The 25,165-nt window shown below is 41.6% G+C and overlaps 1 protein-coding gene across 2 annotated transcripts in view; it reads left to right on the plus strand.

The window, feature by feature from the left end:
- Zzef1 (zinc finger ZZ-type and EF-hand domain containing 1) overlaps positions 1–25,165 on the plus strand; it is a 112,314-nt gene that overhangs the window by 15,167 nt on the left and 71,982 nt on the right. For both annotated transcript variants that reach the window (XM_040749095.1, XM_040749096.1), the window contains exons 2-14: positions 215–359; positions 4,666–4,860; positions 6,350–6,521; positions 7,197–7,396; positions 8,068–8,278; positions 10,992–11,108; positions 11,853–12,031; positions 13,916–14,014; positions 15,508–15,599; positions 16,242–16,390; positions 21,467–21,578; positions 22,735–22,947; positions 24,118–24,218. In XM_040749095.1, the coding sequence (XP_040605029.1) occupies positions 215–359; positions 4,666–4,860; positions 6,350–6,521; positions 7,197–7,396; positions 8,068–8,278; positions 10,992–11,108; positions 11,853–12,031; positions 13,916–14,014; positions 15,508–15,599; positions 16,242–16,390; positions 21,467–21,578; positions 22,735–22,947; positions 24,118–24,218 (1,985 nt within the window). The remainder of the gene's footprint in view (positions 1–214; positions 360–4,665; positions 4,861–6,349; positions 6,522–7,196; positions 7,397–8,067; positions 8,279–10,991; positions 11,109–11,852; positions 12,032–13,915; positions 14,015–15,507; positions 15,600–16,241; positions 16,391–21,466; positions 21,579–22,734; positions 22,948–24,117; positions 24,219–25,165) is intronic.

Below are 25,165 nucleotides of genomic sequence, written 5' to 3' on the forward strand. Positions count from 1 at the left end.
ACAGTTTACAACTATTGAAAAAACTTGCAATGATGCTTTCTTCTGAGATTATTTGGAGATGTCAAAGAATTACTGCCTTGAGGAGAAATGAGGTTATAAAACTATGCATACATATATCTTACTAAACACAAAGAGCTTACTATCCTGAATTTATTTGTTCTTTGAATAAAATGAATACACACATATATTCATATATATGTCTCTTATCTTAAAGGCCTTTGCCCAATTTGATGCTGAGGGTGATGGGACAGTTGATGCTGAGAATATGTTGGAGGCCCTCAAGAACTCCAGTGGAGCCAATCTGCAGGGGGAGCTGAGCCATGTCATCAGACAACTACAAGCCTGCTCTCTTGTTCCAGGTAGGTCTCACATACATGAATTCTGAAGACTCAAGATGTTCTCTTAGAACCAGTGTTTTCAGTGTTAACATCACCTAGGCTAAACCTCATTGGCTATGGCACTGCCACTGCACAAATCTTAGAATCAGAATGAACTTTGTTGTGCTGTAAACTGAGATTGACCCAACTGTGGCACCATGAATTCCCCCAAAGCATTCATTAGACATATGAGCTGAGCAAAATTAGTAAAATCCTCAGCAGTGATGGCTGGGCAGTTTTCTGTTATTCTGCACCTTGGTCAAGAGGCTGCCTCCAGTAGATCTCCTTGTTTGTTTCCTTAAAAAGCGTGCCTGGCCCAGCCCATGCTGCATGTTCTCATTGCATCCTGCCTCTCTCTTCTGCATCTCTATTCTTTTCTTTTTTCTGTTTTTTTTTTTTTTTTGCAGCATATCATTGTAACAAATGAATTGATTTCATCATTGTCGTCTTTCTAATACTGTGAACTCCATAAGAGCAGGAACCTTCTCTTATTTTTGCTGTGTCCTTACGTTTTTGGCATATGTTAAACATTTTATTGTTTTCTAAAGCTTTTACTCTGAAACTTTAGTAATTTTTTCTTTTTTTGGTTTTAATAATTATTTATGTAGAAACAATCTTATTTTACATATCATTCCCCCTGTTTCCTCTCCCTCCCATCCTCCATGCTCCCTACCTACCCCCCCAACCCACTCTCCACCCACTCACCAAGGATGGTGAGGCCTTCCATGGGGAATTATCAAAGTCTGTCACATCATTTGGGGAAGGGCCTAGGCCCTCCTCCATGTGTCTGGGGTGAAACAGTATCCCTCCATAGTGAATGGGCTCCCAAAGTCCATTTGTGCACTAGGGATAAATACTGGTTCCATTGCTAGAGGTCCCATAGTCTGCCCAATCCTCCTAACTGGTACCCACATTCAGAGGGCTCGGTTTGGTCCAATGCTGGTCCCCCAGCTTTACAACTTGGGTCCCTGTGCTCTCACTAGGTCAGGACAGCTCTTTCTGTAGGTTTCTCCAGCACGGTCTTAACTGCTTTGCTCATCCCCTCCCCCCCTTCTCTCTACAACTGGATTCCAGGAGTATGACTAAGTGGCCGCACAAGTTTGCACTCCAACCAGCAATGGAGGAGTGTTCCCCTTTCTCCACATCCTCTCCAGGTTAGACTGTCATTGGTGTTTTTGATTTTAGCCATTCTGGTTGGTGTAAGATGTATCTCAGAGTTTTTTGTTTTGTTTTGTTTTGTTTTTGAGACAGGGTATCTCTGTGTAGCTTTGGAGCCTATCCTGACACTTAGCATTTGACAAGAGCCATCTTTTTATTTTTAATTTTTTCTCCAGACAAGATTTCTCTGTGTAGTAGCTCTAGCTGTCCTGGAACTAGCTCTGTAGACCAGGCTGGCCTTGAACTCACAGAAATCCACCTGCCTGTGCCACCAATGCCTGGCCTCAGAGTTGTTTTGATTTGCATTTCCCTGAGGGCTAAGGATGTTGAGCACTTTCTTAAGTGTCTTTGGGCATTTTAGATTCCTCTATTGAAAGTTCTCTACTTAGTTTTGTACCCCACTTTTTAATTGGATCGTTTAGTGTTTTGGTGACCAGCTTCTTGAGTTCTTTATATATTTTGGAAATCAGCCCTCTGATGAAATAGCTCAGTTGGTAGAGCGTTAGACTGAAACTTTAGTAATGTTTGTACAGTAAGAATTGCTAAAAATTAAGTAGTGGTGCTTCTGCCTGTTGTACATTTGAAAAATATTGGCTTTAATTTTTTTTTGCTTATTTGTTTTGCTCTCTCTCTCTCTGTCTCTCTCTCTCTCTTTCTCTCTCCCACACACATACACACACACATGTGTAAGTATTAGCAAGTGCTGTATATCACTATATACCCAGCCTGGTCTGTGTGGTTAGATGATTTCCTTGGTGACTCAGACTTATGTGAAGACAGCATCAGAATAAATTTGCCCTTCATTTTTTTCAAGTGAGATGACAGTTCAATTTGAAAGGGAAATAACATTGCACATCATTCAACCTAAGAACTTTGCCTGTTCTGTACTCTGAGTGACAATACTTAGTGTCTCCAGGTAGGAGTAAAGTGACAGTACTTAGTGTCTCCAGGTAGGAGTAAAGCAGGTTAGACTTGGCAGACTTTAAATCTGATTGCTGTTGAACCCTCTGACCTACTGCTGAGTGATGTATTGAGCCAGGGAAGGATAATGTCTGCTTCTTAATGCAAAATGAATGTTTTGTTGTCTTTCATTATGTAATTCTTAGAGGGCATTGAAGGTAACCTATACATATTACTTACTGTTTTTCCTAGTGTCATGGCAGTTAAGCTGAACTTTGAATTCCATTTAGTTAACGTATCACAGTATGTATGGACACTTCCACCTTTGCATTACAAATGTGTGGGTAGCATTATTTGGATGCCTCAGATTATGCACATATGCATGAGTGTTCTGAGGATCACATCAGGACCTCACAAGTGCTAGGCAAGCATTGTAACCCTGAGCCTTAGAAAGATTTTGCAGGTGGGGGAGGTAAGGGAGTCCACCAGTGAGTAATGCCTGCTGCATTGGGTGCCTGATGGAGAAAGGGGGTGATGGAAAAAAATGCAGAGTCCATATCCCAAAGTACTCACATAGTATACACTCATGACTTAAAGCTTTCAACTCAAAAATATGTAATAATAGTCAACATAAAAGAATCATCATAGTCTCAAGCCTTTGAAAGCTGAGGTCATCTCTGTGGTGGCATTGAATAGTTTCCTAGTCCTCTCAAATGTCCTCCTCCACTGAAACTTGTTCTTACTATTGTATCTCACTGTAGATGCATAGAGTTCATTGAAATCATTCCTTTTCAGAACCTTTCTAAGACTGAAAACATTTTCCATTACAGAATTTCTCTTGGTGTGAGTGTGTGTGTGTGCATGCAGTCATGTGCATCAATCTGCTGTTAGGTGTGGTCATGTGTGACAGACTGCTGTTCCGTGTGGTCATGTGAAGCAGTCTGCTGTTAGGTGTTGGGTTCTGAGCAAATCCATGCAGTCTCAGCAGCATCATAGATATGAGGCCTCGTCTTGCTGTGGGAGTGGGTAGGGGTTGCCCAGATTTTGAGTAGTTAGAAATCCGCTCTCTCTGGGTTTTGTGTAGGGCATGTAACCAAAATTGACTGCTTTAAGCACAGAATTTCTTCTTGACCTTTCCTTTTATTCAAAAAGTGGCTGAGTTTTGTTCTCTTCTAATGAATCTGTTCTGCTGTTAAACCCAAGTTCCTAGTGACTGCTGGTGTCTTGTTCTGAGGTTGTTCAATAGCTCTCTAGAACTTGAGGAAAATTTGTCATAATACAATTATGTGAACTTTTCATTATGAACCATTTTAAAAAGTGGGAAGAAAATTATACCCCAAATCTATAAATATGTCTCTGCTTCCAGAAAAACTGCCATGTTTATCCTTGCCTCGCTTAACCTGGTGCTCCTGGATTATAGTAACCTCAGTTTGAGGTTACATATAGGTTATAAGGAGCCAGAAAAGTATTCTAAACAGTGGCAGGTTTACTTGGGATAATGATACATGAGAGGCAGGTGACATTTGGGGAGTCGCGTAGAGCATCCAAGTGGGCATCTGAGCAGGAGGTGTTGAGGCTGAAGAAAAGATGGAGAGTGGGCTTCAAATGAGTCCTACACTGGGGTGGGGAGAACATAGCCTGAGGAAGAGCATGAGGAGAGAGTGGAGGAGTGTTCCCCACCCTGCCTTCTTCTTGTGGTCATCTAAGCTTTATTTCCACCTTGTTATAAAGCAAGGATTCCTGGACCTTCACCACCCCTGGGAAACATACTATGTATTTTAAGGACCAAGTGAGACAGTATATATCAAGTACCTTACTCACATCTCCATAAAATTCTTCCAGAAACTGGCAATGGCAGAGGATGTTTTGTTGTTGTTAGGAAATTAGCACAAACACTAAATCTAAGGAATCAATGCCCTTTTCTGACCTCTGTGGGTACCAGACCTTCCAGAAACTGGCAATGGCAGAGGATGTTTTGTTGTTGTTAGGAAATTAGCACAAACACTAAATCTAAAGAATCAATGCCCTTTTCTGACCTCTGTGGGTACCAGACATACACACAGTGTACATATGTACATGCAAGCTGAACTTATACTGCTAAGCTAATTCTCCAGTTGAAGCTCAAAATTTCAGTAAAGTTAGTGGCTACTTTTAATTTAGCCATTTCATAGGATGTGGGAACTATTGTGTGGCTTCACCAAAACACCAAAAATGGATTTTATGTCTTCAGGTTTCATCGACATATTTTCAGAGTCAAAGGAGGGCCTTGGCACTCACTCATCAATGATACTGCGCTTCCTTCATCGCAATCGGATCTCTAGTATGGTGATTCCCTACCCCATGTTAGACCACTGCAATAACATGTGCACCATGCGATCATCAGTTCTGAAGGAGTCTCTGGATCAGCTGGTACAAAAAGAAAAGGGTATGTGCATGGGAAAGTCTCTGGAAAACACTCTCCCATTATCTCTTGTAGTGTTTAGTAATAAGGTGAGCTGGTTCTTCATGCCTGTATTTCTGAAAATACATAGCCAGAATGTTCTCCCTGCCTCTTTGCCTGTGTGTGTCTGATGACTTTGGTCCTCAGAGTTAGTGGTACACATCTATAATCCCAGCATCCCAGTGCTGAGATGGAAAGCACAGACAGGAGAGTCAGCTGGACACTGTAGGCTAGCTAACCTGTATCCAGTGCAACAGTGGAAACAAGAGAGACATTGCCTCTCAGAAAGATGGAAAGTGAGAACTGACTATTGAAATGTATGTCTGTCTCCTTATACCCACTTCCACTCATTAAATTAAAAAAAGATTAGTAGGGTGTACTATCTTTTAAGATTTCTCCCAGAAAAAATATAAACAGTCAAAATGGACATTCCAGGAGCAAAATATGTTTTCTGTCATATTAATGACCCATTTGGCTGAGCTTTTTTCTTTTTGTAACTGTTCTCAGTCAATTACTTAACTCTTCGTCCCATGTCAGTAAATACCCAAGTAAATATTAGTTGTTATAGGTACATATATATGTCCACACTACAAATGTAAACAAGTATAAACAGTAAATAACTTGATTTTTTAAAAATATACTATTGCTGGGCAGTGGTGGCACAGACCTTTAAACTCAACATTTGGGAGGCAGAGACAGATTGCTGTGAGTTCGAGGCCAGCCTGGTCTAAGGAACAAATTCCAGGACAGACAAGGCTGTTACACAGCGAAACCTTGTCTTGACTCTTAACCAGGAAGAAAATGGGAGAGGGTAGCACCAGAAAAATACTCGGAACTGTAAGTGACTTCAAAAGCCTCATTTGGGCCAGCAAGATGGCTCAGCTCTGAATGAACTTGTGACCAAGATTGATGACCTGAGTTTCTTCCCCAGAACCCACATTGTAGAAAGAGAAAAGCAGTTTGTCCTCTGCCCTCCACACCTGCACTGTGGCATGTGTGTAATTACCAATACATGCACACCAATACATGCACACACACAAATAAATTTACTTAAGTAAGTAAATAAATATGATTAAAATAAAGCATAATTAAAGAAATTAAGTGCAAAGTATTCGTCCTTTGGAATGGCTTTAAAAAAAGATAGTGATTAGGGTATTGTGTAAATCAATGGTAAGGTGGGACAGTCATCGCCAGTGGGGTTTTTGGAAGGAGTCTTTTGCGGGGAAGGGGGTTTCAAGTCAGAGTTTCTCTGTGGGTTTGGAGCTTGTCTAGATTGGTGTCAAACTCACAGAGATCCATCCAGCCTCTGAGTGCTGGGATTAAAGGCATGAACCACCACGGCCTGGCTGGAAGGAGTCTTTTAAGGGATGTTAGGTTTGGTGCCAAAGTAATAAGCATGTTTCTATTAGCTATTTTAAAAGGCCATTTTCTTTTTCCCTTTGTGAAATAGCTAAGCTCTGGTGTTTTCCTACAGAAAGCCCTGGAGACCTAGCCAGAAGTCCAGAAATGGATAAACTCAAGTCGGTAACGAAGTGCTATGCTTACATAGAAACATCCTCCAACCCTGCAGACATCTACAGGATGACAAATGGAGAAACATCATCCTACTGGCAGTCAGATGGTAGTGCCCGCTCACACTGGATACGGTGGGTAGTACATGTTTTAAATCTTCCAGGAGGTACAAACAAAAATCTTTACCTTGTTTCCTTTTTTTTTCTTTCCATTTTTCGAGACAGGGTTTCCTCTGTGTAGCCTTGGCTGTTTTAGACCAGGCTGGCCTCAAACTCAGAGATCTGCCTGCCCCTGCCTCCCAAGTGCTGGGATTAAAGGTATGCACCACTACTACCCGGCTGCCTTGTTTCCTCTTAGCTCACCTATAAATGAGGGGTATACTCAGCTTTTTGAATGCAGTTTAGAATTGCCTCTTGGCTATTGAAATGTTTATGTTGTCCATTCCTGCTTATACTAATATTTTAAAAGGAAATATAAGATTAACTTAACAGAATGGCTTTGAAGAAATTTAGGAAGGCCATACAAACAACTTTTGAATACATAGCTAGCATCTCAGGTTAGTCTTTTAGAAATCCATCCTAGCCAGGTAGTGGTGGCGTATGTCTTTAATCCCAGCACTCAGGAGGCAGAGGTTGGTGACTGTCTGAGTTTGAGACCAGCCCATCCTACAAAGCAAGTTCCGGGTCACCTTGAGCTACACAGAGAAATCGTCTTTACATATATCAAATGCAAGGTCCAGAGATGGGACTTGTGGCCCAACAGTCCTTAGGCCATGTAAACATTAGTGGTTTCTATGTTCTGTTTTCCAGTTTGAAGATGAAGCCGGATGTTGTTCTTAGGCATCTGTCCATTGCAGTGGCTGCCAGTGACCAGAGCTACATGCCACAGCAAGTGACAGTGGCTGTGGGAAGGAGTGCCAGTGACTTGCAGGAAGTACGAGATGTGCACATCCCCAGCAATGTCACTGGCTATGTGACACTGCTAGAAAATGCCAACATCAGTCAGCTCTGTGAGTCCAGCAGAAGTGGGTTGTGAGGGGAGGGATGGTAGTGATTTCGTTGCTTCTGTTACACCCAGAGGAAAAGCATCGCTATTTTATCTGTTAGGTAATTTTAAATATATATAACAGTCATAAAGCTTTTTGTAATTAAAAATATATTGTTATTTTCTTACTGGAAAACTAGTAACTATGGACAAACAAAACATATCCAGAATCTTACTACACAGAAGTTGTTAAGTCACAACTGCTTTGGTATGGTTCTTTCCAGACCACTTCTTATGCTTACAAATTTTTGTGTGTGTTTATACATGCATACACATAAAAAGGCACTCTTTAATTAAAAAATAGAATTTTATATGTATATACTATAGATGAGTTCAGCTCAGTGTTTAGCTGTGGGAGTCTGCCTCTGCTTCCATCAGCCATTGAATGAAGGTTCTGTTTCCCAGACTCTCTGGCCATGGGATTGTAGGCTGGCACTCCCCAGATCTGTGTCTAAAATGACAGGTTAATTCTATGCTACACATAGTATATGTACATATTCCAAAGTAAATATATTTTATTTCTGTAACTAAAGTATTTCTTTACAATTTTCATTTTGCTTTTAGTTGACAGCATACCATTTGCTGACCCTTTAAATACATTAATCTAATGCTGAGCTTGTTGTTTATGCTCAACAGATGTCCAGATAAACATAAAGCGTTGTCTTAGCGATGGGTGTGACACTAGGATTCATGGTCTGAGGGCTGTTGGCTTTCAGAGAGTTAAGAAATCTGGAGTCTCAGTCTCCGATGCCTCTGCAATATGGTACTGGTCTCTGCTGACATCTCTGGTGACAGCTTCTATGGAGACAAATCCTGCCTTTGTCCAGACAGTGCTGCAAAATACTCAGTAAGTCACTCTGGTTCCCATTCTGTCACCGTGTACTTCTTCAGCCTCCAGGGAGCATCCTGATTGCCCTGCCTCAGGGCTCTGCTCTACTCTGATGGATGTTCTGACTTTATAGACTGAAGAAGTTCCACCTTCTGCCCCGCTGACACAGTTCCTTCAGTGTCCTTCCCTCTTCTTTAGCTCATTAGTTCCCTGAAGTCTTCCATGCTGTCTCTTCTGCACTCCTTATGCATCAGGAACAGTTACTCATTTATGTAACATTTACTATGAGACAGCGCATTTCCAAATGCTGGCTCTTGTTTTCTCTGGAGACAATGAAGTGCTTCTGTAAGCCATCCTCCTTTTGAGGGTGAGAATCTGGTGAGTGTCCAGTCACACAATCAGGCAGTGGTGAGTCAGTTTGGACCCAGGTCTTTGGACTATCATGTTGGGAGCTCTTTTCATTAGTGAGTTAAATATTTTCAAAGATACTAATTTATTCTCTTGTTGAAGGGTTCCCACAGTCAAGTATCAACATGTAGAACAAAAGCTGCAGCTTCCTCTCCTACACTGGGGAGGTATAGTTCAAAGTGAGTCTGCTCCTTATGGCAAGTTCCATCCAGACAGGACTACTTAGTATGAATTGCTAGTGTATTGTGTGTAGGTTCAATAACAGAATGCATTATTAGTATAACTGTCAAGTATTGGTGTAAAGGAGGCGTCTAATATTTATTTTCCTGTCCGCTTTTGAGATTAGTGTTGTTTAGTACACCTTGTCATCCTTCAGTCCTGCCCAGCATAGTGTACACACAGATAAACAGGCGTACAAGATTAAAAACAAGTAAATATTTTTTTTAAAAAAAAACATGGTTAAGGGTGGTAGTGGTGCATGCACTTAATCCAAGCACTTGGAAGGCCAAGACAGGTGGATCCCTGAGTTTGGTCTACAGAGCTGGTTCCAGGACAGCCAGGATTACATAGAGAACCTCTATCTCTAAAATCTTTTTTAATTAACCCTTTTAAGCACATGATAAGAATAATCAAAGAATATTTTGTCCTCCATATGAGAGTAAATTGTTACCCTGTTGTTCCCAAATACTTTAATAATGTGATCCCTATTAACATTTTGTGAAAACCACCAAATGAGGACATGAATAAATGTGTAACCATCAAACCCCATTTGGGTTTTCAAGTTGTCCCAGGAAAGTCCTTTAGCAGGAGGATATAGTCCTGAGTTGTATTTTGCATTTTGTTGTCATATCTCTTTAGTTTCACTTAGTCTAGAACAATTCGTCAGTCTTTCCTTGACCTCTGCAGCTGATTTGATTCCTGAGTGTTAGCACCTGGTTTTGATCTGCCTTTTGTGCCCTGTACCTTCTGTTTGAAGTATGTAAATCTTACCTGAGAGTTTCCTAAAGGTTCGAAGCCTATGTAAAACTTGGTTGTGGGAGGACTCAGAAAACTGAGATGTCCTGTAACTGGGAATTGCTTTGGCATTTGTCTCTTTGAGGGGGTTTTGGGATGTGGAAATAGACTTGCTAAGGTATAAATTATAACAATAAAAAAGCCTTTTGCAAAGCTACAGTCAATCAGTTCACCAGAAGCTGATTCCCCCAGCAACCACAAAGGATAAAAAATCATCCAAAAGTGACCCTGTTTCTTCCACAGACTAGTGTGAGCCAAACAGCCAACACAACACTGACCCCTTCTGAAAATTACAAGTCAGTAACTTTGAAGAGTGTATTGTGATTTTGGTGCATCTGATGTTTCCTCACAAGCAGATTTGGATTTTTTTAATTTTCATTTAGCTTGATTGAGAGTCTTACTATGCCACTAGGCTGGCCTGCAACTGACAATCCTCCTGTCTCCACCTCCCAAGTGCTGGGATCCCAAGTGTGTGCTACCAGGCCTGTCTGTTTCATTTCTTGAGCAGGAATGTCATAGGAGTGCTACTATGCTCTCATTGCATTCCATCTGGTAGCACAGCTGCAGACTGTCCTGTTCTTATAACTGCAGGTGTCAACTTTGACCATTGCCAGATTTTTCAACCCTAGAATTATTTTTTCTTTATAATCCATCATTTGATAAGGAGGTACTTTATGGCCATGTAAATCCCACTCCCCATCAAACTTTTTGTTTACATTAAGGATTCACAGATCTCTGTTTTATACACTGGCTTATAGTTAGCCATTTCTTTTTTGTTTGCTTGTTTGTTTTTTTCTTTCAATTTTTTAAAGACAAGGTTTCTCTGTATAGCCCTGGCTGTCCTGTAACTCACTTTGTAACTCACAAGTGCTGGGATTAAAGGCATGGGCCACCACCACCCTTAACCACAGTTTTTAAAACATTTGTTTTTTGTGTGCCTGTTTGTCTATGTGTACACTACATGTGTACAGTGCCCACAGAGGCCAGAAGAGATTCTTGGATTCCTTGGAAGTGGAGTTGTAGGCAGTTGTAAAGTGCAAGGAACCAAACCCAGCACCTTTGAAAAAACGGCAAGTGCTTTTAACCCCTGAACCATCTCTCCAGCCCTCCCTAACCACAGTTGTGATGTTCACACAGTCCCTGATTTGGTTGATAAAACCCCTTCACTCTGCCTTTGTGTGTCCTTTTTTATTTTATTTCCATCTGTCTCTCTGCTAGCTCAAAAGATTGTTCAGCATAAGATTTGATGGTGCGCTTTTGTCTAATGTCACGTCTGGCTTTGCTCTGATTGCACACATTACTTGTCTAGGAAGGCCCTGCAGCACATGCCACCACTGTCCCTCTCACCAGGATCTACAGACTTCTCAACTTTCCTGTCTCCAAATGTTCTGGAAGAAGTGGACAGCTTTCTCCTAAGAATAACTAGGTAAAATCAAGAGTGCTGAGGTGAACAACTTGTGTGGGGTGGGTGGAGAGCATATATGCTCATTCAGTTCTTAAGAAAAGTTTGATTTGTTTTTAGTAACCAAAGAGAAAGTGAAATAATTCATCCTAATTCAATTAACACTGGTATTCTCCAGTAATACCTGACTTTAAGAATTGGGAGTGCAGTGGAAGTTGGCTTCTAATTTATTTAGAAGAGATGTGTTCATGTGTAAGATGCAGGCCTCTTAACTCATTCTTCTCCTCAGCCTGTGGCCTTCAGTCAGCTTGTTTCCATGTAGGACTAACAAGCCTAGTTGCTTATAGAACTGGGAAAGGGTACCTTGGTGTGAAGACACTTGGCTCTCCACAGCAAGCCCTCAGGACATTAATCATCCCAAAATGCATAGATATGGTGTGTTAGGAAAGGTAGAGAGGTATAAAGGGGTGGATCTAGCAGTTCTCATGTTTCTCAAGTAATGCACCCTAGCTCTGTTTCCAGCTTAGCTCATCCCCAGGAGTCCTGATGGAGGCTGGCTGTAGTAGCTCATTTATTTTGGCTTAATTTTCTAGCCCTTGGGTTGATTTTCCTTGGGTTATCTTAAGGATTTTGAAACTGCATTTCTGGTAAACATCTAGAGAACACATGATAGGTTAATTTTACCTATAGGGACTGACTGCATAGGTTTGAGCTGTCTGGTTTTCTTGTTTTTAGGAAGTGAAAAGTTTTTTTGCTTGTTCTTTGTAGCTGCTGTTCTACTCCAGAGGTAGAACTGACTCTTCTGGCTTTTGCACTAGCAAGAGGAAGTATTGCCAAAGTGATGAGCTCTCTGTGTACCATCACTGACCACTTGGACACACGCTATGATGCGTCATCCCTCATCTCATCCATGGCATCTGTCAGACAGAACCTGCTTCTGAAATATGGTAAATGACCTGGGCATGATAGAAATGCTCACAGTGGACAAATCATAATGCTACCCTTTTCAGGTGTCCTTTGGCCCCTCTTGGTCTTTCTGGATATTGTGTAAGCTGGGTTGTAATAGTGGTGCCCTGATCTCTGGATGAGCACATCCTCTGACTTCTACCTTTTCTCTAGACTTGGTAAGAGATAGAGAGTGTCCATGAGTCATTTATGACAGCTTGTCAGAAGACATCTAAGTGTCCCTGATGGTGCTTGGATTTTTTTAATATAATGACTTGGGTCTGGTAGTCATTTTGTGCACAGCCATCTTTGGAGAAATACAGGTGTGTGCCATCATGAAGGTAGAGAAACTTGGGAAGTTAGAGTATTTCTCATCTGGAGGGAGGGGCTCACTGAGACCCAGTGCAAAGGAATCTTTTCCTCAGAAGCTTTCCTCTGCATCCACAACATAGCTGCTCAGGAACACGTTTGTGCCTGCCATTGCTTTCTCTGCCTAGGCCCAAATCAGCACTTTGTTGATGACCTAGTGTGAGATTCCCCAATACATATCAACCCAGTGCCAATAAAGCTGTTCACAGTGATTGCAACCTGGCTGTGAGGAAACAGCCAGTGTCTAGTGGCACAATTTTCTTCCATTAAGTTCAGTGACTGATCTTATCCTCTTCAGCATTATAGGCATTACTGGGATATTCCCGCCATGATGTTTGCACAACATAATACAACTGCCTTATGAATCCAGTTTCTCTCCACACTAGCAAAGTCTCTGGAGAAATGTGGGCCAGGAACAGGCATGGCTGGGTGGGAAGTTGAAGTGGCATCCAGAAGCTGAAGTGTTCCTAAGAAATATTTACCATTCATGTTGGGGTTGTTGGGAGGGGGCAGAGGAGAGATGAAGAATATGGAAGGGATGCACATGGCTAACAGTGGTTAGTTCTGGGCTATTCTAGAGGCTAGTGGGCGTTTGCTATTTATTTACTTTTTTATTTACAGACAGGATCTCACTGTATAGCTCTGGCTGGCCTGGAACTTGATGTGTAGACCAGACTGGCCTCAAACTCACCTGCCTCTGCCTCCTGCATCCTGGGAGTAAAGTTGTGCACCACCACATCCAGCTTGTTATTATTAAAACAGTTTTTCAGTTCGATGTAGCAAAACTTGATTTTTTTACTTCAAACAGTGTCTTAGTAATCTTTCCATATGTTATCTATAGTATTAATCTATAGTGATGTGCTTTGTTTCTGAAAAATGACATTTTTAGAGACCACTCCTTAAACTTACTCAGAGTCATAGGTTATACTTTTTTATTTCCGAAAAGCACATAGTGGTAGTATTGTCTTTTGTCTACTATTACCACCCTACTTGACCTTTTTTTATTTAAAATATTTTAAGATTTATTTTTATTCTTTAATTATGTGAGTATAGTATGTATTTGTTTGGGTATGTGCACATGAGCGAAGAGACCCTCAGGGTCCAGAAAGAGTACCAGATCCCCAGAGCTTAGTTATACACAGTTGTGAGCAACCTGATGTTGGTGTTGGGAATTGGGCTCAGATTCTCTGGAAGAGCAGTATGCACTCTTAACTGCTGAGCTATCTACAAACACCTTCTCCCCCAATTTTTAAAAATTACACGTGCGTGCGTAATCCTAAGGATCCTAAGGATCAAATTTAGGCCATCAAATTTGGCAGCATCTTGCTGGCCCCTATTTTGCCTTTTGTACAGGTAAGTGTTAGCAGTCTGGCTAGGCATGGGCTCTACATTGCTGCCAATTTCTTTCTTTCTTTCTTTCTTTCTTTCTTTCTTTCTTTCTTTCTTTCTTTCTTTCTTTCTTTCTTTCTTTTTTTGTGGACCCAGCTTAAAACTTTCCTTATCTTTTCTTTGGTCAGGTAAACCTCTCCAGTTGACTCTCCAGGCTTGTGATGTCAAAGGAAAGGAAGATAAGTCAGGACCTGAAAACCTTCTTGCAGAGCCATGGACAAGGGATGGTAAGTACTAGATGGTATGTTGCTAGTATGCACAGGAGGCAGATATGTGAACTCACATTTGGCCTTGAAAATTTTCAGATGTTGGTGCTTTGGGTGTGTGTGTGTAAAAATAAAAACCTTAAAATGTGTATTAGTGTTTTGCCTCAGTGTATGTATGTGCACCATATATTGCCTAGTGCCCTAGGAGGCCAGTTTGAGGGCATCATATCTCCTGAATACCCTCTGAATGTTTGTGAACCCACATGTAGGTGCTAGGAACTGAATCTAAATCCTCTGTAAGAATAGCAAGTGCTGGTAATTAAAGCCATCACTCCTGTTCTTTGTCTTGGTGATACATTTTTCACGTTGTCTTGTGGAAACCCAGTCTATGAATGTTTGTATTACTAAATTCAGGTATGAAATATGAACATGTACTTCACTGGGTGGTGGTGGCACTCACCTTTAATCTGTAGAGGCAGGCAGATCTCTATGAGTTTAAGACCAGCCTGGTCTACAGAGTGAGTTTCACGATGCCAAAGTTGTTACACAAAGAAACCCTGTCTTAAAAAACAAAACAAACAAACAAACGAAAACTCAAGAGAGAGAGAGAGAGAGAACATGAACCTCATTTCAGTGTTCTGACTTTACAGAAGAATGATCGTAAGCAGGTCAGGGTCATGGGCAACGTTCACGTAGTGCTGGCTTGCATTAATCACTGCTGCATGTTGTGTCTAGCAGCAGATCTTTTTGTGAGTTGAGAGACAAAATGAAATCAAAAAAAGGTATATGACTCTTGTACAACTGTAAACAAATACATTAGACTTTTCAATGAAAAAGGGAATTAATAAGTTACTATCAACAGTAAAAAGGAAAATTCATAAAGCACACAAAGACCAATAGGAATGTTAGAATTTGCTTACAATTAGTAACCAGATATATTTCTATGGAATTTTTATTTTTACTTTTTTTTATGTCTTTGGGCAAAAATCACTTGGGTTACCTTCAACATTCAACTTAAAGAATTGTAAAATAGCTTAGAGACAGAAAAAGGCTGGTGATAGCTGCTGAATGTGTTAGACAGGACATCTAGTAATCCCCCTCCCATTTCATTGTCTTTTATAATCTTTCCTGACAGAATGTTCTAGAAGCTGGCTAATAGTTTTCTCAGCTGCTAAACCTTCTTGTCTTTCGTTAGCCCAGTGAAACATTAGTCATGGCTATAGGGGTGATTCAGGAAGATGATTGATCCTGCAGTTTTCTGTTTCTTTGATTTAAAATCCCAATCTGAAGAGATTGCAGCCTGTGTGTGTGTGTGCAGGGATGGTACTTAGCTCTTGTTACCTAGAGCTTTTTTGCAGGGTTGGAGGTGTGGGGGAGGGAATCATATCTGCCCAAAAAGGAATTGCTTTTCTAATTGTCACAAAGGTACCAGACAGGTACCCTTGTTTTTGTTGATTCTTGATCTTAGGACTATAAAAAAGGACTCAGACATCCTAACTTTTTCTTTTTCTTAGGTTTTCTTACAGAGACTGGAAAGACCAGAGCAAGTACTATTTTTTCTGCAGGAACTGAGTCTGCATTCCAAGTTACACAGATCAGAATTATGGTAATTTTCCTTCTCCCATCTTTAAGTAGTGGTCCTGCTTTGAAAAGTGAATTAGGGTCTGGGGAGATAGCTTTGCAGTTAAGAGCTCAGGCTGCTCTTCCAGATTACCTGACTTCCATTCCCAGCCCCCACATGGTTACTCACCAGTTAGTATCAAGCATGGGTGTGGTGCATAGACATATGTAAGCAAAATGCCCACACACATAAAAAAATAATAATAAATCTTAAGTGAATTGAGCTGGACAGTGGTGACACATGCCTTTAATCCCAGCACTAAGGAGGCAGAGGCAGGTAGGTCTCTGAAGTCAAAGCCAGCCTGGTCTATAGCACGAGTTCTGGAACAACCAGGGGTGTGTGTTTTGGGGGGAGGAGGGTTGGGTTATGTTTCCAGAGTTCTTGCCTTTCATTGGGTATGCAGTGACTGTTTTCCTTTTCTGTTTTCTAGCAGAGGGCAGGGGTACAAACTGAATGGTGTGACTGTGGAGAGAACCAAGCTAACATTTTGTAGGATAGCTCTCTTTCCTTCCAGGACATATTATATTTGAGTGTTGCTTCATTGGTTTCACTGTGCTGTAGGCTGTTGGAACTTAACCATATCAACTGGAGATAAAATAGTCACAGAATTTTTGCCTTTGCTTCCAGGTTCGCCGTGGTGGCATCGGTGCTCAGTGTGGGCTGGTATTTGCCTATAACTCACCTTCTGCTAAGTTTCATGCAGAAGAACACTTCAAACGGTTTGAAAAATACGACAAATGGAAGCTCCAGGAACTGAGGCAGTTCGTAAAAAGCAGGTATAGAGCCCAGGGAAAGCCTATGGTCAGTAAGAATGTATCTGTTCTCTTGCTGGATGTGATACTCATGCTTTTCACCCTGGTGTTTGATAAGCAGAAGCAAGTGGACCACTGTGAGTTTGAGGCTAGCCTGTTCTACATAGTGTGTTCTAGGCCAGTCAGCACGACTACTATGTCTTCTAAAAAAATGTATTCTTACTGTGAAATTGTCTTCGTTACTTTCTAAAAGCATTTACAAAGAGGGGTGTAATTTGTATATAATTTCTTAATTGGCCTTTTTTTGTGGCAAGGGTCACATTTCAGAATAGCTGGGGAACCCTTCTCCTGCCACTCAAGCTTTAAAACATTTTTAAAAATTTTCTTTAGATTTATTTGTTTAATGTATGAATGTTTTTTGGCATGTATGTATATGTACCATGTGTGTGTTTGGTGTCTGTGAAGGTCAGAAGAACACACTAAATCCCTTAGAACTGGAGTTAAGAATGATTGTGAGCCACCATGTAGTGCTTGGACTGAGTCCTCTGGAAGAACAAGTGCCATTAATTCTGAACCTTCTCTCCAGCCCCACTGTTCAGACTTTCATTGAGAACATTTATTAAGCATTTATTTATGTACAGGCCTGATGCACTGAAGATCTGCAGTGGAAAAAGTACTAGAAGGGGCACTGTAGTGCGAGAGTGGGAACTGTAATGAGTACAGTGCAGGAGACCTGGACGCAGACAGCAGGCCTCACTTGATAGGAAATGTAACCCCGAGCCAGTGAGCAGTGCTGTGTTATTTCTGAAGAGTAAGTCACACACTAAATAGCTGCTGGAAGAAGTAACGTGTGGCATGAGCAGAGGAGCAGTAGGCACCAGGGCCCAGAGGTGGCGCACGGCATCATAAAGGAGCTGGAGGTTATGTGATTGAACTGCACTGTCAGGGAGAGTGCTGGAGAGCTGGGCGAGACCTTAGAAGTGTCTTTGTTTGTTTCACGTCTTAGTTTATCTTTAAAGTACATGTGCGGTAGGGGAGGAAAGCAGGCAAAGGGTAGAGAATGTTATTGGGGAGTTAAGAGGTAGATGAAGGAAGTTACATGTCTTCTAGAAGAACTACTTAGGCGTGTCCTACAGCACCATGGATAGAGGAAAACAAGGGGAGAGGCAGGCAGCATGTTGCCAGGAAGTGGCCTAGATCAGCACAACAACCTTGGTAGCAGGAGCAGTGGAGCAAGGTGGTCTGCTACAGTAGGACTTGGAGATGACTGATTGAGAACAGGAGAGGAAGGAAGGCTTGGGCAGCATCTCCCTATGGGCAGGTGGGAAACTTGGTAGTGCTTTTCTCTGAGATAGAAAATGCTCTAGGGAGAAACAGGTTTGTGGGAAGGTGGTGAGTACAGTGTGAGTCCTGCTAGTAGGATAAACAGGTCAGCAGCCTAAGAGAGACCCCTGTATTGTAGGGACAGACATGACAATCTTTGACATGGTCATTAAAAATATGGGATCCAGTTGTGGTGCATCATGCCTTTAATCCCAGCATTCAAGAGGCTGGGACTAGGAAGACATAGGTCACTTTACTATTGCTCAGTACGTGCTACTTAGACATAAATTTGCATTCAGATTACAGGGGATCATATGAAAATACAGGTCTGTCTGATTCAGTAGTGACAGGAAGGACTTCCTTTCTTTCTCTTCCTCATCCCCCTTCCTTCATTATATTTTGTTGTTGTTGTTGTTACTGTTATTTTGTTTTGGGGTTTTTTGGTTTTGTTTGGTTTTTCAGAACAGAATTTCTCTATGTAGCCCTGGCTGTCCTGATCAAGCTGGCCTCACTCACTAAGATCTTACTGCCTTGGCCTCCCAAGTGCTCCAATGTTGGTTTGTTTTTCGAGACAAGGTTTTATTAGCCTGGATAGCCTAGAACTCGCTGTGTAGCCCAGGCTAGCCAGAACTTGTGGCAGTATTACTTCCTCAGCTTCTTGTGTGCTAATTTTAAGGAGCCATGATCTCACTCTTGGGATATTAAAATAGGTCTTTTCCTCTAGACTTTGTCAAACAAGATCTTTCATATCTTATACAGGATGAATTTTTTAAACCTAAATACAAGCTTATTCATGAATCCCTTAATGATTTGATCTGGTTCTAGCATGAGTTATTCTTCAATATAGGCCAACTCTACTCCCCTGTCAGCACCTGCCTGCTGTAAAGTGTGGTTTAGTTTGAGAGCTTACTTCTACAGTCCCTGACTCTGCAAGCTTCCTTTTTCTTCTTTTTTTTAAACACTTTTTTATTATATATTTAAGTTAGAAACAAGCTTGCTTCCCATGTCAGTCCCAGCTCCATCTCCCTCCTCTCCACACCCGCTTCTCCCCACCAGACCCCCCAGTTCCCCACCCAATCCCCACTCCGTTCCTCGGGGAGGGTGAGGCCATCCATGGGGGAATCTCTAGTCCATCATTTCATTCCGGGGTTGACCTAGGCCCTCCCCAAAGTGTCCAGATTTAGAGAGCATCCCTCATTGTGGGATGGGTGCCCAAAGTCCATTTGAGTGCCAGGGATATATACTGATCTACTACCCAAAGCCCCATAGATTGCCTAGACCTCCTCATTGACACCCACATTCAGGGGGTCTGGATCAGCCCCAAGCTGGCATCTCAGCCATCAGTTTGGGGTCCAAGATCTCCACCTTGTTCAGGTCAGCCCTTTCTTTCTCTGTGTTTCATCAGCCTAGTCTTGATCCCTTTGCTCATCACTCCTCCCTCTCTGTCACTGGGTTCCAGGAGTTCAGTTCAGTGTTTGGCTCTATGGGTGTCTGCCTCTGCTACCATCTGTCACTGGATGGAGGTTCTAGGATGGTATATAAAATCATTATCAGGGAGGGGCATTTAAAGTAGTCTCTCACTATTGCTTAGTTTGCCAGTTGGTGTAATCCTTGTAGATTTCTGGAAATCTCACTAATGCCAGATCTCCCTTCAAAACTAGAATGACTCCCTCTATTATGGTATCTCTCATCCTGCTCTCCTCTTTTCTTCCCCCAATTCAACCTTCCTGCTTCCCCTAGTCCTCTCCCCTCCTCTTCTCCCCCTCTCTTTTTCCTGCCCCCCCCCATGCTCCCAATCTGCTCAGGAGATCTTGCCTCATTCCCCTTCTCTGGGGTATCTTAGGGTCCTTCCTGTTTCCCAGACTCCCCTGCTTCTTGTCTAAAATCCATATATGAGTGGGTACATACCATGTTTGTCTTTTTGTGACTGGGTTACCTCACTCAGGATTGTTTCTTCTAATACCATCCATTTGTCTGCAAATTTTAAGATTCCATTGTTCTTTTTTTTTTTTTTTCATTGAGTAGTACTCCATTTTGTAAATGTACCACATTTTCTCTATCCACTCTTCAGCTGAGGGACATCTAGTTTGCTTCCAGGTTCTGGCTATTACAAATAGTGCTGCTATAAACATAGTGGAACAGACATCCTTGTATAAATGTACATCTTTTGGGTGTATGCCTAAGAGTGGGATTGCTGGGTCTTGTGGTAAACTGATTCCCATTTTCCTGAGGAATCTCCATACTTATTTCCAGAGTGGCACTCCCACCAGCAGTGGAGGACTGTTCCCCTTTCTCCACATCCTTTCCAGCATAAACTATCATTGGTATTTTTGATTTTAGCCATTTTGACAGGAGTAAGATGGTATCTCAGAGTTGTTTTGATTTGCATTTCCCTGATTGCTAGGGATGTTGAACACTTTCTCAAGTGTCTCTCAGCCATTTTAGGCTCCTCTATTGAGAATTCTCCATTTAGTTCTGTAGACTACTTTTTAATTGCATCCTTTGGTGTTTTGGAAACTTGCTTCTAGAATTCTTTGTAGATTTTGGAGATCAGCCCTCTGTCAGATGTGGGGTCATCTCATTCTGTGGGCTGTCTTATTCTTTTTTTTAGTTTTCCATGACAGGATTTTTATGTGTAACTGCCGTGACTGTCCTGGAACTCACTCTGTAGATCAAGCTGGTCTCAAACTCACTGAGATCCACCTGCCTATGCCTCCCAAGTGCTGGGATTAAAGGTCTGCACCATCACTGCCGTGTATTCTACATCAAAGACTTTCTTGAGACTTTCTGCTAGGCATGGTGGCAAGGGGATAAGATGATTGAGAGCTCAATGCTACATAGCCAAGGATGGAACTAGTTTCTCACATACTCTAGGCAAACACTATGCCAATGTACTATACATTAAAATTATGGATGGGATTCATTGACACAGCTTAGCAAGTTCTCTCTGTTCTGCTGTGGTCAGATATATCACAAAAGATCTTTACCAAGAAAGACTCATGTGAGGAAGAGAACAGTATTTTCCCTTTATTTCACAACGTATTAGATTTTTTTCTGTATTTTCCCTGTAGTTATCTGTGGTTGCTTGTCATGTTGTACAGAACACTCCTGTGCTATTAGTGTGGTAGTTGAGTCATAGGCCAAGTAGTGTGAGGTTTTAAGAATGGAACTTGAAGCCAGGCACAGTGGCCTTTGATCTCAGTATTTGGGAGGCAGAGGCAGGCAAATCTCTTATTAGCTCAAGGCCAACCTGGCCTATATAGTGAGTTTCGAGGTAGCCTAGGCTACATAGTGAGACTCTGTCTCAGACAAACAAATAGGAGTGATATTTGAAATGAATGCCTGCTCCTTAATTAGTTATTTAATTGCTGAAGAGGGAGCAGCATTTACCCACTGCAACTTTTGAAGAGCAGCCCACAATTATCCTGTAGTTTAAGGACGGAATGCTTCCTTTGGAGGACTTGCTAGTCAACAGAGACCTGTGAAGGCTGAGGTTTTCTTGTTTGAAAGCTCCAGGATCTAAAGCAGCTACCCCTTAGCTGTTTGTACATGGCTCAAACCTCAGGCTAGCCATACACAAGCTAGCCAGACCTAGGGGAGGGAAGCCATTCTCCAGCCTCACCCTCAGTGCTTGCCAAAAATGCTCATCTTGGGGTATCATTCCTGCATGACACTGGAAATGCCTGACTTGAATGTCATTTGGATAAGGCCTTACCTGTCAGGCTCTGTAGAAACTTAGAAGCAGGACAATGTTTATGATCATACTTGCATTCACAGGATTGGTTGCTCATCTGATGACCTTGGAGAAGATGATCCCATTGGCTGGTTTGAGCTGGAAGAAGAGTGGGATGAAGCAGATGTCAAGTTGCAACAATGCAGAGTTGCCAAAGTAAGCAGCTTTCAGTTTGCTCTTCCTTCACTCACCTGCTCTCCCCGTCTACAAGCCTCACTGACTGCACCAGCCCTGAGTCAACACTGGCACTTTAGAGGGCATGGAGAGACAGGTGGAATATGACTATGACAAAGGGAGATTTAACCTAGCTAGAGAAGACCTCATTTGAAAGAGGGTGTGAAATCATGCCAAGTGCTGGAAGAGGATTGGGTCATAATTTTTAATGTGACTGAGAGGTGTCAGAAAGGTCTACTACAGTGAGTAGTACACAGGCATAAATGCAAGAGGGATGGACTTGCTTCCCAGTTCTGAGAGTAGTAACTGCCTTTCCATTTACTTTATTTTTCTTAATTTAAGAGTAAATCTTAGAGTAAGTAAGAGAATTCAGAACTTTCTTCTGAGTTCATACATAGTATGTGCTTAGTACATATGTACAGTTGAGTGATAGATTTAGAAAGGCTTTCTTACCAGTGAAATGGCTCAGTGGGTGAAAATGCCTGCTGCCAAGACTGAGACCTAAGTTTGATCCCTGGAACCAATATAAAAGGAGAGAGCCAACTCTTTTGCTTTCTCCTCTGACCTCCTCAAGCACACTGTGAGATGCCTGTGCCCACACACATGAAATAAATTAGTAAAATGTAAAACTGGGAATAAGGAAAGACAGCAAGGCCTTTATGAAAGGAATTTTCCCTTTAGGAAGCAGTTTGTACCTAAACTGGGCTTTTGAAATACCTTTGCTTTGTTTGCATAGACAAGGCCATTTCTTTACTTCCAGTGCATAAAATGCACATGCTGATTGAGAACTTGAAGTGATTCTTAGGGTACTGACTGTTTTCATTAAATATCTATTTTTATTTTTTATCTTTTTCAAAATGACTGTCAACAAGCAAATCTAATTTTCTCACTCCTACTTGGTTTTTGTCTTTCAGAAAGCCATTGCTCCTAGTATGAGCTTTAGAAAACCTACTGTTTGTGTTTTTTTTTTTTTTTTCTGTTGGCTGAACTTATTTGTGTCCCCAACATTAGGCATGGTGACACTTTTTAAAATACTTACTAAAACCAAGAGGGACTTTCCTAAAAAGACTTCTTAAAACTCTTTCATTGCACTTAGGGATTCCAAGCCCTTCTCTTAGGTCTCATTTATCTTTTCCAGTACTTGATGGTGAAGTTCCTCTGCACCCGCCAGGAGTCAGCAGAGCGTTTAGGTGTGCAAGGCTTGAGCATCAGTGGGTACCTCCGGCCTGCAAGGGCAGAAGCTGAACAAAGCATCCTCTGTGCCCACTGCAGAAAAGACACAGAAAATATCTATGGGGCCACCCTGCTCCTCAGAACTCTGCAATTCATTCAGCAGCTCGCCCATGACCTGGTAGGGTTTTTTTTCCATTGTTATACAACACTCTGTAACAAGCATTCTTCCTGCCATGTCAACCCCAACTAACACACAGAGACTCTATTATTTACAGTGCTGTCGGCCAATGTCCGGGGATTCTCATTGGCTAGTTCTGTCTTAAGTATTACCCATAACTACTAATATACATATATATATTTCTATAAGGTCTTATCATACTGAGGACTCTCCGCTCTGGACTACATTTCCCAGACTCTTCCTCAACTCCTAATCCCACCTATCTTGCTTCCCTATTGGCCAACAGTGCTTTATTTATTAGCCAATTAGACAAATATATTTACAGAATGACATCTCCCATCAACACTCCTATGGGGGAATGAAAGACAATGTTAAGGGAAGTAGGCACCTTTAAAACCTGACGTCTCTGAAACAATGGCAGTACCAGTGAACACAACAGCTCTCACACTACATGATAATACAAAAAGGCTGGGGAGAGTGGGCTCTGTGGCACCAGTCTTACATGGCATATGGCCATTGTTGTGAGGTCCCCTGGAATAAACCTGCACACATGGTTCTATACCTACCTGTGCTTGTCGAGGGACAGCAAACAAAGCAGCATCATGGGATTTACTCTTTAAGTCTTAGAGTTACTTCTCAAGTCTAGAGGTGAGTTTTGTTTATTACATAGACGAAGCTGTCAGAGTTTGGATTTGAAATATTTGGGGAGTCTTTTTCATGGAATTCTTGGCTTCCTAAAGGGAAGCAGTGTCCATCCTTAGCATTATTTCTCTTCAGTGCACAAGAGGCTGATGATAGTGTGCAAATGGCATTTAGGTCTCTGTCAGCTAAGATCACTTATCATGCGGAGAAGAGAGAAAGGCCTAGGAGTTGTAGAAGTTACAAAGTACAGCCCACATGTAGGGAAGTCAAGTATATTGCAGAACAGTCCTGAGCATCATTATCATGTAAAGCTTAGTATATGTATTATGACTCAGAGAGCTTGTATGGCTGTGTGCATGTTAGTGTCACAGTTATTGATGTGTGCACACACAAGTATTTCTAAGTTGTATAGGAGTTTCATTCAGGTGGGTCATCTCACTTCTTAACCATGACAAGTTAGTGAGACATCTCAATATTTCTCTGATATTTTAATTTTACTTTTTTCATTTTAATTTTATCATTTTTTAGGTGCAGCAGAAGGAAAGTGGCTTAAAATATAAGTCTTTCCTGGACTTCACAGGTCTTGATTTGCAGATCTTCTGGAATTTTTACAGCAAATTAAAGCAAAAGTAGGTCAGAATTTGTTATAAAGTGACAATCATAAAAAAACTGAAATGGGTATTCTTTTCTTCTAAATTTTTTTCCTGTATGTGTTCTTCTGCTTTGAGATAGTTGTTGAAAGTAGCACCTCAGATTTTTGTAAAATGTTTAGAAAGCATTTCCTTATTAATTGTCCTGCTAGGATAAGCTGGTCAGACATTCTAGTGATGCAAGTTGAGCATCTCTTATCCAAAATCCCAAAATTGGAAAAAAAAATCGTTTGCCACAAGTGGAAAATTCCACATCTTACTCCCTATCATGAATCATAGTCAAAATGCAGCTGAGCTAAAAATATTGTATGGCTGGGAATTGTAGCCCAGCGTCATAGCGCTAACTTAGCATGCACTAAGTCCTGACTTCTGTCCCAGTGACATAGCGCTTGCTAAGCATGCACAGGGCCCTGGCTTCAATGCTCAGAATTGCAAAAAAGGAAAAAAAAAGTTGTATACAAAACAAATTAATTTCATGTTTAAAAAATTATTCACGTGTGTGTGTGTGTGTGTGTGTGTGTGTGTGTGTGTGTGTGTGTGTGTGTGTGTGTGTGTGTGTGTGTGGGGTGGAGGCCAGCAGAGGGCATCACATTTTCTTATTGAGGCTGAAGCCAGTAAGCCCTAGAAATTCTTCTGTCTCTGGTCCCCCGCCTCCTCCTGGAAAACATACACGGATGTCAAGATTGTTACATTAGAGCTGGAAGCTGAATGCCAGTTCTTATGATTGTGGAATAAGTCATCTCTCCAGTTCTATGAGTTTTATATTTAGACTTATGCCCCAACTCCAAGAAAGCTCTTCCCGTCCTCCCCCCTCTTCTCCTTTTCTTTCCCCTCTCTTCTCCTTTCCCTCCCCCTCTCTGATGCATGCATGCATGTGCCAATATTCCAAAATCATGAAAAAGAAAAATCCAGAGTTTGAGGCTCTT

Source organism: Mesocricetus auratus, unplaced genomic scaffold, assembly GCF_017639785.1.
Source record: "Mesocricetus auratus isolate SY011 unplaced genomic scaffold, BCM_Maur_2.0 Super-Scaffold_100007, whole genome shotgun sequence".
Taxonomy (NCBI): domain Eukaryota; kingdom Metazoa; phylum Chordata; class Mammalia; order Rodentia; family Cricetidae; genus Mesocricetus; species Mesocricetus auratus.